Source organism: Delphinus delphis, chromosome 1, assembly GCF_949987515.2.
Source record: "Delphinus delphis chromosome 1, mDelDel1.2, whole genome shotgun sequence".
In the NCBI taxonomy this organism is placed as follows: Eukaryota; Metazoa; Chordata; class Mammalia; order Artiodactyla; family Delphinidae; genus Delphinus; species Delphinus delphis.
In genome coordinates this window covers 112,032,670-112,046,549 of record NC_082683.1, presented here as the reverse complement: position 1 = coordinate 112,046,549, position 13,880 = coordinate 112,032,670, and the positions used below count along the sequence as shown (strand labels likewise).

Sequence of the window (13,880 nt, the reverse complement as noted above, 5' to 3'; positions counted from 1 at the left end):
TTTTGCTCAATATTGTTAACTTCTTCCCTGTTCTTGCATATACTTATAGTTCATTTTCATTGCTTCAGAATGCCATTGTAGAAATATACCTCAAATGATCTACTCTGCTGATAATGGACTTTGGAATTGTTTCCAGTTTGGGGCTATTAGGTGCTACAGTTAACATTCTTGTGCATGTGGACATGCACACATTTCTGTTGTGTATATACCTAGGAGTGTAATTGTTGGATCATAAGGATGGGAATGTGTGAATATGGTAAATAACACCAAACTTTTCTAAATTTAGTTTCACCACCAGTGTAGGAGTGTTTGCAGGTGATGTTCCATAACCTTGCCACCATTAAAAATTTTTAGTCCATATCATTGGTTTTAGTTTTCCTGATTAGTGAGATTGAGAGCACCTTTTTATGTTTATCACCATTAGAATAGCCACTTTTGTGAAGTGCATGTTCAAGTCTCTTGCCCATTTTTCTTTTGGGTCATCTCAACCATTTGTAGGAGTAAGTACTTTATTCTGAATACAAGCCCTTTGTCAGTTACTTGTGTTGAAAATATCTTCTCCCACTGAAGTATATTAACTCTCCTGCTATGATTGTCTATCTCCTTGTAATTTTGTCAGTTTTTAATTTCTTAGGCTATGTTATTACTGCATACTACTTTACAGTTTTATTTTCCTGATGGATTGAAACTTCCACCATTATAAGCTATCCCTCTTTTTCTCAAATAATGCTGTTTTACCTTAATATCTACTTCGATAGTAATATAGATGAACCAGCTTTCTTTTGGTTAGTGTTTGCACAGTGTATCTTTTTTTGACTCGCAACTTTAATTTGTCTCTTGAAGACAATATACTATACGCCAGAAGCAAACACCAAGTGGGATTATACATGCATGTGCTTTATTGGGGAAATGCCTGTGTGGGAATGTCTCGGGAAACCAGAAGAGGCTGGGAGAGTCTCAGACCCTGATGAAGGTATGAACCCGTTGAATAGAGGGAAGGAAGAAATCTGACTGCAGTTTTTTTTTCTTTCTAACACCCTTATTGAGGTATTATTTATATACAGTAAATGATATTGAGGTGTCACTTACATCCATCTTAAGTGTATGATCTTGTAAATAAAGAGTTGTGCAGTCATCACAATTCAGTTTTAAAGCATTTACATCATCCCCAAAAGATTCTTCCTGGGGAATTACAGGTAAACCCTGTTCCTACCTCTAACACCAGCCAACCACTGATCTACTTTTGCCGTTATAGATTTGCCATTTCTGGATGTTTCATATAATCATACAAATGTATTTTTGTGTGTTTGGAGTCTTAGCGTAAGGTTTTTGAGTTCCCATGTTGTAGTATGTATTAGTATTTTGCTCATTTCTGGTTATCCGTTTACAAGTAGATGGATATTTGGATTATTTTTACTTTTTAGCTATTATGAATAATGTTACTATGAATAGTCTCATGCTGCCTGAACACAAGTCTTTGTGTGGACATATTTTCATTTCTTTAGGGTAGATACTTAGGGGTGGAATTGCTGGGTCATGTGATAACTTCGTGCTCAACATTTTTAGGAACTGCCAAACTGTTTTCTAAAATTATTTCCATTTTATATTTCCACTGGAAATGTTTGAGGGTTCCTTTTCTTTTTCCCTGCACCCCGCAGCTTATGGGATCTTAGTTCCCTGAAAAGGGATTGAACCCAGGCCCTTAGCAGTGAGAGCACCGAGTCCTAACCACTGGACCGCCAGGGAATTCCCATGGAGGGTTGCTTTTTCTCCACATCCTCCCCAACACTTGTTATTATTGTCTTTTTGATTTATAGCCATTCTAGTGGGTGTGAGGTGGTATCTTACTGTGGTTTCGATTTGCTCCTAATCAGTAGTGATGTTGAACATCTTTTCATTATCCTGTCAGCCACTTATATGTCTTTTCTTTTTTTAAGTTATTAATTTTTTAAAAAAATAAATTTATTTTTGGCTGCGTTGGGTCTTCATTGCTGTGCACGGGCTTTCTCTAGTTGTGGCGAGCGGGGGCTACTCTTCACTGTGGTGCACGGGCTTCTGCTTCTCATTGCAGTGGCTTCTCTTGTTATGGAGCACGGGCTCTAGGTGCGTGGGCTCAGTAGTTGTGGCTTGTAGGCTCTAGAGCGCAGGCTCAGTAGTTGTGGCGCACGGGCTTAGTTGCTCCGTGGCATGTGGGATCTTCCCGGACCAGGGATCGAACCCGTGTCCCCTGCATTGGCAGGTGGATTCTCAAGCACTGCACCACCAGGGAAGTCCCCAAAATTACTTCCTTAATTTCATTTTTGGATTTTTCATTGCTAGTATAGAGAAATACAATTGGTTTTTGTATATTAATCTTGTAGTATTGTTGTGACCTTGTTGAACTTGTTTTGAGTTCTAGTAGATTATTTTGAAATTTCCTAAGGTTTTCTATATACAGGAATATGTCATCTGAAAAGAAAGAGAGTTTTGCTTCTTACTTTTCATTCTGAATTCAGTCCACCTGAGTGATGAAGAAAAGCCCCAAGAGACCAGCTGTGCAGCAGGCTTAGCATGGAGACAGAAAAAATTGGGGCATGAGGATCAGGTCTGCAGTAGAAGGATCTTAAGAAAAAAAGGGGACTGGATAGGGTTGATTATGATAGACTATTTGGGAAAAAATTAAGAATCCATATTTAGCAAATTGCAAAAGTAATGAGGCAATTCTTCAGTAAGGATTTTGTACATAAATGATAGTATAGTCATACAGCTTACTATTCCACATTCATGAAAGAGAAGAAGGCATATTGATTATGAGCTTGGCCTTCCAAAGATGGAAGCCAATTTCCCAGCCTCATTTACAGTTAAGGATCAGGCTTGTCAATCAGATTCAGGTCCTGTCCAGTAAGTATCTGGTAAGGGTAAGAGCAGTGGCATCTTGCTTTTTTTGGGAGGCAGCAGCACTGCAATTTCTGGGGGCTAGCTGCCATTATCATTAGTATAGGCTGCAAGGTCAATGTTCATAGTAGCACTGGTGACTTTATCACAGCAGACCCTCCCCTGTTGTGGTTAGGATGTTGTCTGTGGCTGCTGAGCTTGTGACAGTGTCCCTCTTGGAGGTTCTGTGTGCTATTTCCTTTTCTTTTTAAATTCCTTAGAGCAGGCACTCGATTTATAAGAAAAACTCCTGGCAGGTACAATTTCCAAGATACCTGGAAACACCAAGGTATAGAAGAGTAAGTACACTATTGTGTTTAAAAAAACGTGTATTTTTTTAGAATTTTGTCTCTATAATTTGATTGCCTCTAGAAAAGGGAGCTGAGAGAAAACGAGCCTGATTTTCTATGAAATGTTTTTGTATGGTTTGAACTTTGTAACCCATACATGGCAAAAATAAAGGCATAGTGAAGCCACTGAATGACATTAAGGGAATTGCATGATGTGCTGTGTTTAGAGAGCTCACTCAGGCAACCCAGTGAAAGACTGGAGGGAGGAGCCATGGGTAGTTGGCAGAGAAACAAATTAGCAAATGATTATAGTAACTCAAACAAGAAGCGATGGGGTTATGAAAGGCAGTGGTAGTAAGGATGGAGAGGAGCTCCATCTGAGCTCCTGAAAAGACAGATCTCAAGGCTTGACTATCTGTATTGGGAGGCGTATCGGTCAGGGTTCAGTCAGAGAAGCAGAACTATATTAAAAGGGATCTGTTAAATGGATTCAAACTTTCCAACTGGTTAAGCAGTCTCTATAAGGCTGTTATCTTTGAGTTTGATGCTAGAACATCAGTCTAGCTAAAGTGTCTGGGGACTGGGTCAGGGATGGAGGTTTTATTTTTGACAGGGAATCCTTGAGGAGGATAGGGTAGGGGCAGCTGGCTCTCTAGTGAAAAATGCTGATATACATTCAGACTCTCTTCTCGTAGTAATTGTTCAAATAAAGCATTAATAGAATCCAAGTTATAAATAGTAGCTACCTATCATTTATGGGGGCCTACTATGTGTGAGGCACCTGACATTTATTATGTGATTTAATTCTCACAAAATCCCTGAAAGTTTGGCATTATTATTACCTTTACATAAGGTGAAACAGAGATAAGGTAAAATTAGAGAAGGAAATAGGCTCAGACAGTTAGCTAATAAGCAGCAGATCTGGGAATCAAACTTCTCACTCTTTGGAACCAACAACCTGGGTATGGTGAGAGAATCAGACTCTTCTGAAATTGATGAGTCAGTGTTTTCTCAAATCTCAGAAAGATGGTACACAGACAGTACTATTCTACATGGATTAAAGATGTTAATTCACTACATACAATGTATGCTGTAGGGGTTTAGAACTTCTTTCAGGAACCTGTAGAAAGGGGCTGTACTATACAAAGTTGCCAGACTCAGCTGGAGTTTGAGGAAAGTCTCAGGGACCATTGATAAAAGAGTAAATAGGAAGTGAATGGACTGGGAGTGAGAAGTTCAGGAGATTGAGTCTCAATCTCCTAAATTGAATAAAGTCTGGAAAATTTCTGTAGAATTTAGTCTCAACAAGCAGAATGCCAAAGAAATTCAATTTGGCCAATCTGAAGGCTCTTTCCATCTTATAAATATAACACAACACTTTAAGAAAGATAATTTAATTTTTTAGGAAAAGCTACATGATTATTTAAAATGTGAAAACCACAACTAATAAACTGATGTTAGTTTCAGGACATCTTATTGCCACCACAGTCACATCACAAGGAACCCACTGCAACGAAGGCTGGGAGCTGACTGCAGTCCTGTCCAATCCCATAAGTGCACGTGCCTGGCTGCTCTTCTTGTGTACTGCAGGACTCCCCCATCTGATTGGGTCCATTAGAAGAAAGGTCCATTGTCTTCCACGTACCTTGTGACCATGGCTTAGAGGTAGGCACAGAGCCGCTCCAGCTGCCCAGGATTCCTATTACTTAGGAACAGCAACTCCTTTTTCCCTTCTTCTGTATGAGCTAAAATGGAGCCAAACAGAAAACTGGCAGTTTTCTCCTGTAGCATTGTGTTACTTAGCAAATTCTGTAGTCAAAGGCTACGTTATCCAGACTATGTTCTGATATAATTAGCACTCCCAAAACCTCACTTCTAGGCCCTTTATTCCATCCGCCAGTATTATTTTTTCTATGCATAATTTCCTTTTCTGTCTCTATTCCTCCAACCAGCATCTATCTCTCCCTCTGTTTCAAGACTATCCTCTGGACTTTAAGGACTGTCAAATCTCTCAAGGCCCTTTTAGAAATCTCTCCATTGTGCCTCCTAACTCATCATGCTACAGCTGCTTTATACTCTTCCCCCTATTCCTTTAATAACCTATTCCAACTGCAGCTAATTCTCTATTACCTAGTAACAGAACCACCTTTATTTTTCCTCTGCACCCCGCCCCCCAACAGACCCACACCCACCCAGAACTGAGGGCAAGGGTTAAATGAGCAGCTGGAACACTTTCATCTACAAGTACTAGGACAGGTATAGCAAGGATTTGGTTTGGTGCTGGAGTAGCCTCTCACACAGCATCAGTTGTTCTGGGGGTGCCCTAGCATATGAGCCTCTCAATGCAAGTGTGCTGAACGATGAATAAATGTGACAGAGTGTGGCAGCAACCCAATCACCTGGGTTCGGTCTCACCTCCTCTGTTAGCATGAGCATCTTATTCTAGACTAACGTGAGAATTTTAGGGAGAGATATAATGTCTCTTGTAAATCGAACTTTAACCAACCCCACACCTTCTGTACCATCTAATTAGCCAGAAAGAAGTCAAGATAAAGGGAAAAAAGATGAAGTACAAATTACAGGCTGCTGCTGAGGGAAGAAGAGATCAAGGCTCTGACTCAGTGGGATTCTTCTGTGAGAGGAAAAAGCTAAGCAACTGACCTTTCTCATGCTGAAGCCAATTGTTCTCCAAATAATAGTGAATACAACTTTCAAATTCCTTTGGGTTATAGTTGGAAACCAGGATGGGAATAAAGGGATCCAGGGCGTCAAATCCTTCCTGGAGAAGAAAAAGGATAAAGATACAGTATTTGTTAAGTGACAAATCAGTGTTTATTTAAACACTTTGAGGATAAGGTCTTTGAGATTTTGTTCTATTCTCCTCTACTCCACGTTCTCTGGGGCTGGCTACCCTTGCTCTACATGGCCACAAATATACTTAAAAAAGAGATAACGCTTGAGGCAAGGGGCGGTGGGGGGCGGTGGGGGGAATGCCACTTATCTGAGAGTATACACACATAATCATATACGTGTTTAAATTTTTTTTACAGTTCTAACTTCAATAGTCAACAACAGTTTTGATAGTTCATATACTCAAAAAAATTAAAATGACAAGGATGGGGGAAAAGATCCTATATAAACTAAAACAAATGAATCAAATTGTATTTCAAAGTTCAAACATAACACTGAAGGGAGGAGAGAAACTAACCCAAACTAACTTCTGAACAGAATATTTGAACAACAGACCCTTAGGCTAAAGATAAAAACTGCTCTAAAAGATATTGAGCCTAAATAAGACAGAAGTAAAAAAAAAAAAAAAAAAAAAATTTGCCCTCTAGTTCACAGCTTATTTGTATAGAGGCAAGGGTTAGCAATTCTGAAACTACTTTTACTATAATCTAAGATTGAGCTAATATGTAAATACACTGTGAATGAGAGATTATCGTTGGAGAAGAGGGTTACAAATATGGAAAGGGTGAAGGATACAATGAATGCTGGGATGCTAGCCTGGAACTAGAGGTATCAGATTTATGGTTTTTTAATATAGAGAGACAGATACAGATGTGTGTGGATGTGTATATATAAACACATATATGCATATAGCACACATACATGTATGTTTGTATATATGAATAGTGCATATATCTACTTACTAACTCTGCTGGAGGGCCTAGAAGAAGTGACACCCACATCCCAGTAGCAATAAGTATACCTAGCACTCAGGTCTTGGTTTCTAAATACTATTCTCCTCTAAAACGAACCAAAGCTCCTTGAAGAAATGGCTGATTTTAGGGCTAGGGCATGGAAAGTACAAGATGAGTCTGGAACATATTCCTTTTTTTTTTTTTTTTAAAAATAAATTTATTTATTTATTTTTGGCAGCGTTGGGTCTTCGTTGCTGCGCGCGGGCTTTCTCTAGTTGTGGTGAGCGGGGGCTGTTCTTCGTTGCGGTGTGTGGGCTTCTCGCTGCGGTGGCTTCTCTTGTTGCGGAGCACAGGCTCTAGAGCACAGGCTCAGTAGTTGTGGCGCATGGGCTTAGTTGCTCTGTGGCGTGTGGGATCTTCCCGGAGCAGGGCTCGAACCCGTGTCCCCTGCATTGGCAGGCGGATTCTTAACCACTGTGCCACCAGGGAAGCCCTGGAACATATTCTTGTGTCAAAAGTAAAGAAGTGCTTAGAAATGATGGGGACAGAGGAGGAAAGGTAGGGAGAAAAATGATGGGGACATGTTAAAGGGACAGAGAAGCCAGCTTGAAGGGCTCCTACTGGCCAAATCTGGGATATCTTAAGCAGCAAACTAAATAATGATAGTAATTATTTAATGGGTTCTAAACCCATTAAATAAGAATCCACATGTCTATATTGAAACAAATACACAAGGGAGAAAGGAAAATTCTTAAATATAAGAGAGGGCCAACTGATACATTTAGAAGTAATGGTGGAGCTAGAAAATATCCATCTTGCAATTATCATGATAATTGATTTAGGGAAGAATCACCGATGGAAACTAAAACTAGTAAGGGGAAGTTTGAGAAGTAAAAGGATATTTACCTAGTCTCAGAGTATATCTCCACAAGATACTTATTCATTACAAAAGGAAAAGAGTAACTTTACTGAGGAGAAATCAGGTGGAGAGCACCTTAACTAAGTGTTCAAAGTATATATTGCCAGTAACAGGAGAAATAAGTTCCATGTGCTTTCTGATATTATGCACTGAGAAGACACACTATAACTTCTAACATCACGTATAGTCAGGAAAAAACAGACAACCCCATAAAATAACCCATAAGATAACTAGCATGTACTCTTCAAAAACAGAGATATAAATATTAAGGTTATAAAAGACAAAGACTGAGGATCTGTCTCAGATTAAAGGGGACTAAAGACACCTGACAGTTGAGTGCGGTGCATTATCCAGGACTTTCTTTTCCTGTAAAGGACACTGGGATAACTGGCAAAATCAGAATATATTCTATAGATTAGGTAACAGTCAATGTTAACTTTCTGATTTTGAAAATTGTGCTGTGGTTATACATTAGAATATCTTTTTTTTTTGCGGTACGCGGGCTTCTCACTGCTGTGGCCTCTCCCGTTGCGGAGCACAGGCTCCGGATGTGCAGGCTCAGCGGCCATGGCTAACAGGCCCAGCCGCTCCGCGCCATGTGGGATCCTCCCGGACCAGGGCATGAACCCATGTCCCCTGCAACAGCAGGCGGACTCTCAACCACTGCGCCACTAGGGAAGCCCTAGAATATCTTTGATTTTAGGAAATATGCATTATTTAGAGATAAAAGAGGGCATCATATCTCAGGTTATTGTCACATTATTCAGGGAAAAAAAATAGATGGAGAGAAAGAGTAAAGCAAACATGGTAAAGTGTTAACATTTTAGAAATCTAGCTGAAGTCACAGAGGAATACCATTTTTCTCCAAGTCTGAAATTATGTCCAAAAAAAATATATATATATATGTATGTATATTTAGACAGAATGACTATCTAAGGGTAAACAAATTTTCCAGTGATTTGACCTTTCCCAGCAACTCCTGGGGCAGATAGGCTTTCCGGGGCTTAAAGAGAGACCCAGTCTGGCTCACAGTCAACACAATGGCGCCTCCTTGCTGAAAGAAAGGAGAAAAAGCTGAATTTGAAAAAGACAGAAAAATGCATTTTAATCATCTGCAGTTTTTTTTTTTTTTGCCATATGGTGGTATGGCAGTGTGATCTAGCACAGTTAACTGGCAACTAATTTGATTATTAATTCTCAATTTGACTCTGACAATAAATTGCTACATGATCTTAAATTTATCAAAATCCTTTCCAAAGTTGATAAGAAATAAAAACACCATCAACAATTGCAGCAAAGTGAAATTATGCCAATATTTCAAAAAAAATGGTTTTGAATAAGTGTACTCCAGTCAAGTGGAAAGATAAGAAAACAAATATATAGATTTAAAACTTGGTACAGTTATGAGAATTAAATAAGATATAAGAACTTTCTGTCCATAAAATTAGAGACCGGTAGGTATTAGCAATGAGGCAGTTGAACATCTTTAAAACGAAAATACATTTCTTTCTGAAATCTGTTAGGTATCATGTGCACTCACCCAATCATTTTTCACCATTTTCCTCAGGTTGTAAATAAATGCTAGTTCTTCTGGGGCAATCTGCACATCGGTCAATGTGTGAGACAGAGGTGAGAGGGAGGAGAAAGGGAGAAAAGAGGGAGAGAAGAGAACATTACTTGCTCTGCCCGGATGCTCCCCTGAGATATCTGCACTGACAACAACTAGAAAATCCTCAGCTGGGAAATCTCTGGAGGACTCTGCACTCTCACTGTCGAGGGCCTGGGTTCAATTCCTGGTCAGGGAACTAAGATCCCACAAGCTGTGCTGTGAGGCCAAAAAAAAAAAAGAGGAAAAAAAAATCCTCAACTACTACATAACTATAGTACCTGAAGGTACCTCTGGAATAAGCTACATGGCCACTGCTCCTCAAACTGCCATGCTTCTGGAGATTAAAAAGAGTTACCAAGGGAGAAAATACCCACTACCCCAACCCACCCCCTTCCTTGATGCTTCTGATCGTCTCTGCTTAGACCAGAGAACATCATTTTGAAAAGAGAATAGAAAGAAGAAAATTGACAAAGAAACCACAGCTTTTGTTGTCATGCTCTTGGTATTCAGTGGATGATGGAATGTGGCATCATCTCCTTCTGATACTATTTTCACTATACATCTTATTTCAAATATTCCAAGGCAAGAAAATATACTGCATGGTCTAGAAGGCTATGTCCCAGCCTACGTATATGATGGGTTCTGAAATCAGAGAAACCAAAATAGAGAAACTCAGTTTTCCTACCGGGCTTTTATCTTCTCTTTTCAGTGTGGTCCTTCCCCAGAGAGCATTGACTCCATCCACTGCCACCAGGAGGCGAAAAATACCCAAAGAACTTTGCCTCTTTAGCTCTTTGAGCACAATCCCAACTGCATCTGTGGCATTCCTCACCCGCGTTATGCCCTGTAGGGAAAGAGAGACAGTGGCTTGCAGTCCTACAAGAGGCTGTCTCTGGTTAGACATAGTACATGTTCAGTGTCTTTTTTTATACCTGTTCAACTACTTCTCCCAGGGGACTGCCTTTCTCAGTGCTTTCTCGCTTATTCCAGACATACTTCTCTTGAACTTTTATCTAAAAATAAAACAAAGACCAAAAAAGGCCACTTAGCCTAAGGATGAACCCATCCCTAGCTAAGAAGGTAGGGTAGGAGGCTAAGGTTATTAGCATTCTATTTTCATCTATTTTTCAAGCCTTGTAAGAGAGCTCAGCAGGGAAGTGAATGCTTTCTAGCCCATTTCTGCCTGGAGCTTAAAAAAACACACACAAAAAAGTAAGGGATTCTGACTAAAAAGGCCCAGGATGAAGCCTTGGCACGTGCATTTTTAACAAGCTCCTAGGTGATTCTGACTTACATCCAGAGTTGAAAATCCCTGGCCTAGAGACTGTATCCAAGCATCACTAGAGAATAATTTTACGAATATGTTTCTGGTACCTAAGAGATCTAATCTGGAGAAAATTATGTAGTTGAAATGTGTGTTAGAGGATTTTAGGCTGTCACCTTGGAAAAGTCAATGAAGCAATCTGGACTTCACTTTGCTACCCACCAGATGCGACTAGCTTACTGCTGCCTCTTTATTTTACATGGATAAATGAGTTTCAGCGTGTGAACTCACTGTGAATAAAATGTATGAAAGAAATACAAAATGGTATAGTTATCCCAACTACAATATTAGTTCTCCATAGTCTACTGGTACTCAGGGCACAAAGAAGATAAAAATCGTAAAAGATTGTCCAGCACCAAACTTCTGGGAGTCTAGTCACCTGACTCAAGAAATGCTCATTTGCAGTTTTGAAATTCTTCAGCCAGGTTGAAGCCTCTAAAGGTTGATCAAAGCGCTGTTTGTTGTAGGTGGACTGCAGAAGATCCCGGCAGTTTTTCACCCAAAGATGAGCTAATCAAAAGGCAAAAGAAAACAAACTAGGCAGGAACTGACTGTATTCAACTCAAAATACTCTATGCTTCTTTAAGTTATGGGAGATGACTTTAGTTTCCCATATATATTTCTTAAAGCCTTCTTGCTTCAGAGGTTTACTTTTTGGTCTGGTCCATCTTAAATATTATCATTACACACAATACACAAATAAATGGATTAAAGGTCACCTCAGCTTCCTGGCAGTTTTTAAAGGCAGAAAATGTGGCTGCAAACAACACTGAACAAAACAAGGAGGGATATATGAGAAGTATGAGAGTTTAAGTTTTTAAGATCCATGCTGACAACCTAGAATGCTGACAAACAGTACCATGTCAAAGGGTCTAAGGGTACTCAAAGTTGTTGGCTGATGGCAATAAAGCTTGTGGTGAACACTAAGGGGGGAGTTTATGCTCTTGGGCATTAGCTATCAAAGTGAGGATTGCTGCGCCAAAAAATACTTCATTCTAATTATCAAAAGGTTCCAAAACTAACTCAGACCAGCCTGTACCTGGAGCAAAGACTTCTCCCTTAGTTGTCAGAGCCCTGTCAGAAAATTGAAGCCACAATGTTACCACAGTAACAGAATAACTAACCCCAACATAGTGAGGGAAGTTCTTACCATCTGGAATATGCAGTATCAGCCAATCCTGTTTTGCACAGAAATGAATACTATGGCAAAGACTGAGGGTTTTTCCTGTTCCCTTCTCGCCATCTAAAGCACTTGCTGTTAAAGAAAACACCACCTTCCAGTAGTTGGGACTCCACGCTCCCAATGTGGGGGCCCGGGTTCCATCCCTGGTTGGGGAACTAGATCCTGCATGCCGCAACTAAAAGATCCCGCATGCCAGAACTGAAGATCTTGCATGCCGCAACAAAGATCACGTGTGCTGCAGCTAGGACCTGGCACAGCCAAATAAATAAATATTTTTAAAAATAATAAATTTATAAAAAAAGAGAAAGGAATAGTAGTTTCTTTTTTCTCACCAGGAATTGATTTAGGAATGGATGTGTGATGTAATTCTGGGCAATATGAAATGAGGGATGTCTGATGGAAGCTTCTGGGAAATTTTTCTTTGTTTTAAAAAAAAAAGAATGCAAGAAAGGAATGTTTACTTTTCTGGCCTTTGGACATGGCTCTGTGAAGATGAGATGTTTGGAGCTGCTGTAACCATTTTGTCAACATGAAGAAATCAACCTGGAGACAAAACCTAATATGGTGAGGATGACAGCAGAAAGATTAAAGGAATCTGAGTTCTCTCTTTTTTAAAAGAATATTCATTTGTTTGTTTTGGCTGCACCCGGTCCTGGTTGCAGCGCGCAGGGTCTTTAGTTTTGGCATGCCTGTGGGGTCTGGTTCCCCGACCGGGGATCGAGCCCGGGTCCCCCTCACTGGGAGAGCGGAGTCACCCACAGGACCACCAGGGAGGTCCTGGAATCTGAGTTCTTGATGACCTCAATGAACTGCTGACATAACCAAACCTGAGCCTAAACCTGATGTTCCTGTTCCTTAGGCAAAAATCATTTATTACCTAAGCCATTGTGAGTTGGACTTTCTTCTTACTCAACTGCAAATGAAGCATCTTAAGTGATAAACTAAAACAGGAGAAACACAACATGAGATGAAGAATTGGGTCATTTTAGAGATGAGCCACCAAAAGTTGGAGTATGTTAATATGCTATTTAATATGTTCATACCTAATTCTTTTAAAAAAAGCTGTTTTGACAGTACCACTAAAATAGATTACTTATGTCTTTTAAATTTAGGACTGCAAAAATCTCCAATTAGAGCAAGGAGTAAAAGAAACAAGTTCCTGAGGAAAATAAATTTAGTCAATTTTCAAAATATTAGAATTTTCATGCACTCTTACTACAGGAGTGTCAATTCTGACTTAACCCCTTCTGGCTAAAAATAAAGGTATTTTCTTAATTAAAAAAAAAAAAAAGAAAGAAAGAAAACACCACTGAAAGGGACACTTCAACTGTCAACAAATAAAGCATTTCTTCTTTTCCCACATTTGAGGAAGGAAAGCATTGGCTCAGATAGCCCAGGCAAGCAGGAAAGGATACAGAAAACGTATCGTACAGCTGGATGAGCAAAATTGGTGTTTTTCAGGTAATGCAGAAGCTCTAGGGCTGGTCTCCTTACCATCAGGCAAGCTTCATTGAATGTCTTCACCTAACAAAACAGGGAAAGAGGAAGGAGAGGGTGGGGTGTGGAACTTCTAGCCAGTTCTTGGTAATATACACTGAGTCCAACATAGCAACCATAGCATCAAATTGCCTATTTTTCATTTATTCAGTTAGGAGAGGTTGGTATTGAATTTGAAAATTTAGCCATGTAATTTAGCTAAAAATTGAAACACATTATCCCGCACCAAGTGTGTAACATTCAGCTTTTGATTATTTCTGTAAATGAAGCACAGATATTACATCAGTTAATTGAAATTTACAAATAATCCAGACATAACTATGTAACCTACTTAAGGTTGATATAAATATTAAAAGCGTGTAAAATGCTTAACAAAGCATCTGACACATGGTAAGCATCAAATAAATGTTAATTCTTTTAAATTTATTTTTAGCTAATTTTTCTTTTAAATTAAATTTAATTAATTAATTTATTTTTGGTTGCATCGAGTCTTAGTTGCGG

At 39.4% G+C, this 13,880-nt stretch overlaps 1 protein-coding gene across 3 annotated transcripts in view; it reads right to left on the bottom strand.

The window, feature by feature from the left end:
- Positions 1 to 4,564: 4,564 nt before the first annotated feature.
- The window catches only part of DAP3 (death associated protein 3), a 28,959-nt gene continuing 19,643 nt past the window's right edge, over positions 4,565 to 13,880 (bottom strand). Inside the window, exons 5-13 of one of the 3 annotated variants that reach the window (XM_060031468.1) lie at positions 13,298 to 13,406; positions 11,850 to 11,942; positions 11,079 to 11,209; positions 10,308 to 10,388; positions 10,061 to 10,219; positions 9,307 to 9,366; positions 8,731 to 8,820; positions 5,865 to 5,982; positions 4,565 to 4,948 (exon numbers count right to left, since the gene is read on the bottom strand). In XM_060031468.1, coding sequence (XP_059887451.1) covers positions 4,863 to 4,948; positions 5,865 to 5,982; positions 8,731 to 8,820; positions 9,307 to 9,366; positions 10,061 to 10,219; positions 10,308 to 10,388; positions 11,079 to 11,209; positions 11,850 to 11,942; positions 13,298 to 13,406 — 927 coding nt within the window. In that variant the 3' untranslated portion in view covers positions 4,565 to 4,862. The remainder of the gene's footprint in view (positions 4,949 to 5,864; positions 5,983 to 8,730; positions 8,821 to 9,306; positions 9,367 to 10,060; positions 10,220 to 10,307; positions 10,389 to 11,078; positions 11,210 to 11,849; positions 11,943 to 13,297; positions 13,407 to 13,880) is intronic. The other 2 variants (XM_060031477.1, XM_060031485.1) reach the window with 2 other exon arrangements.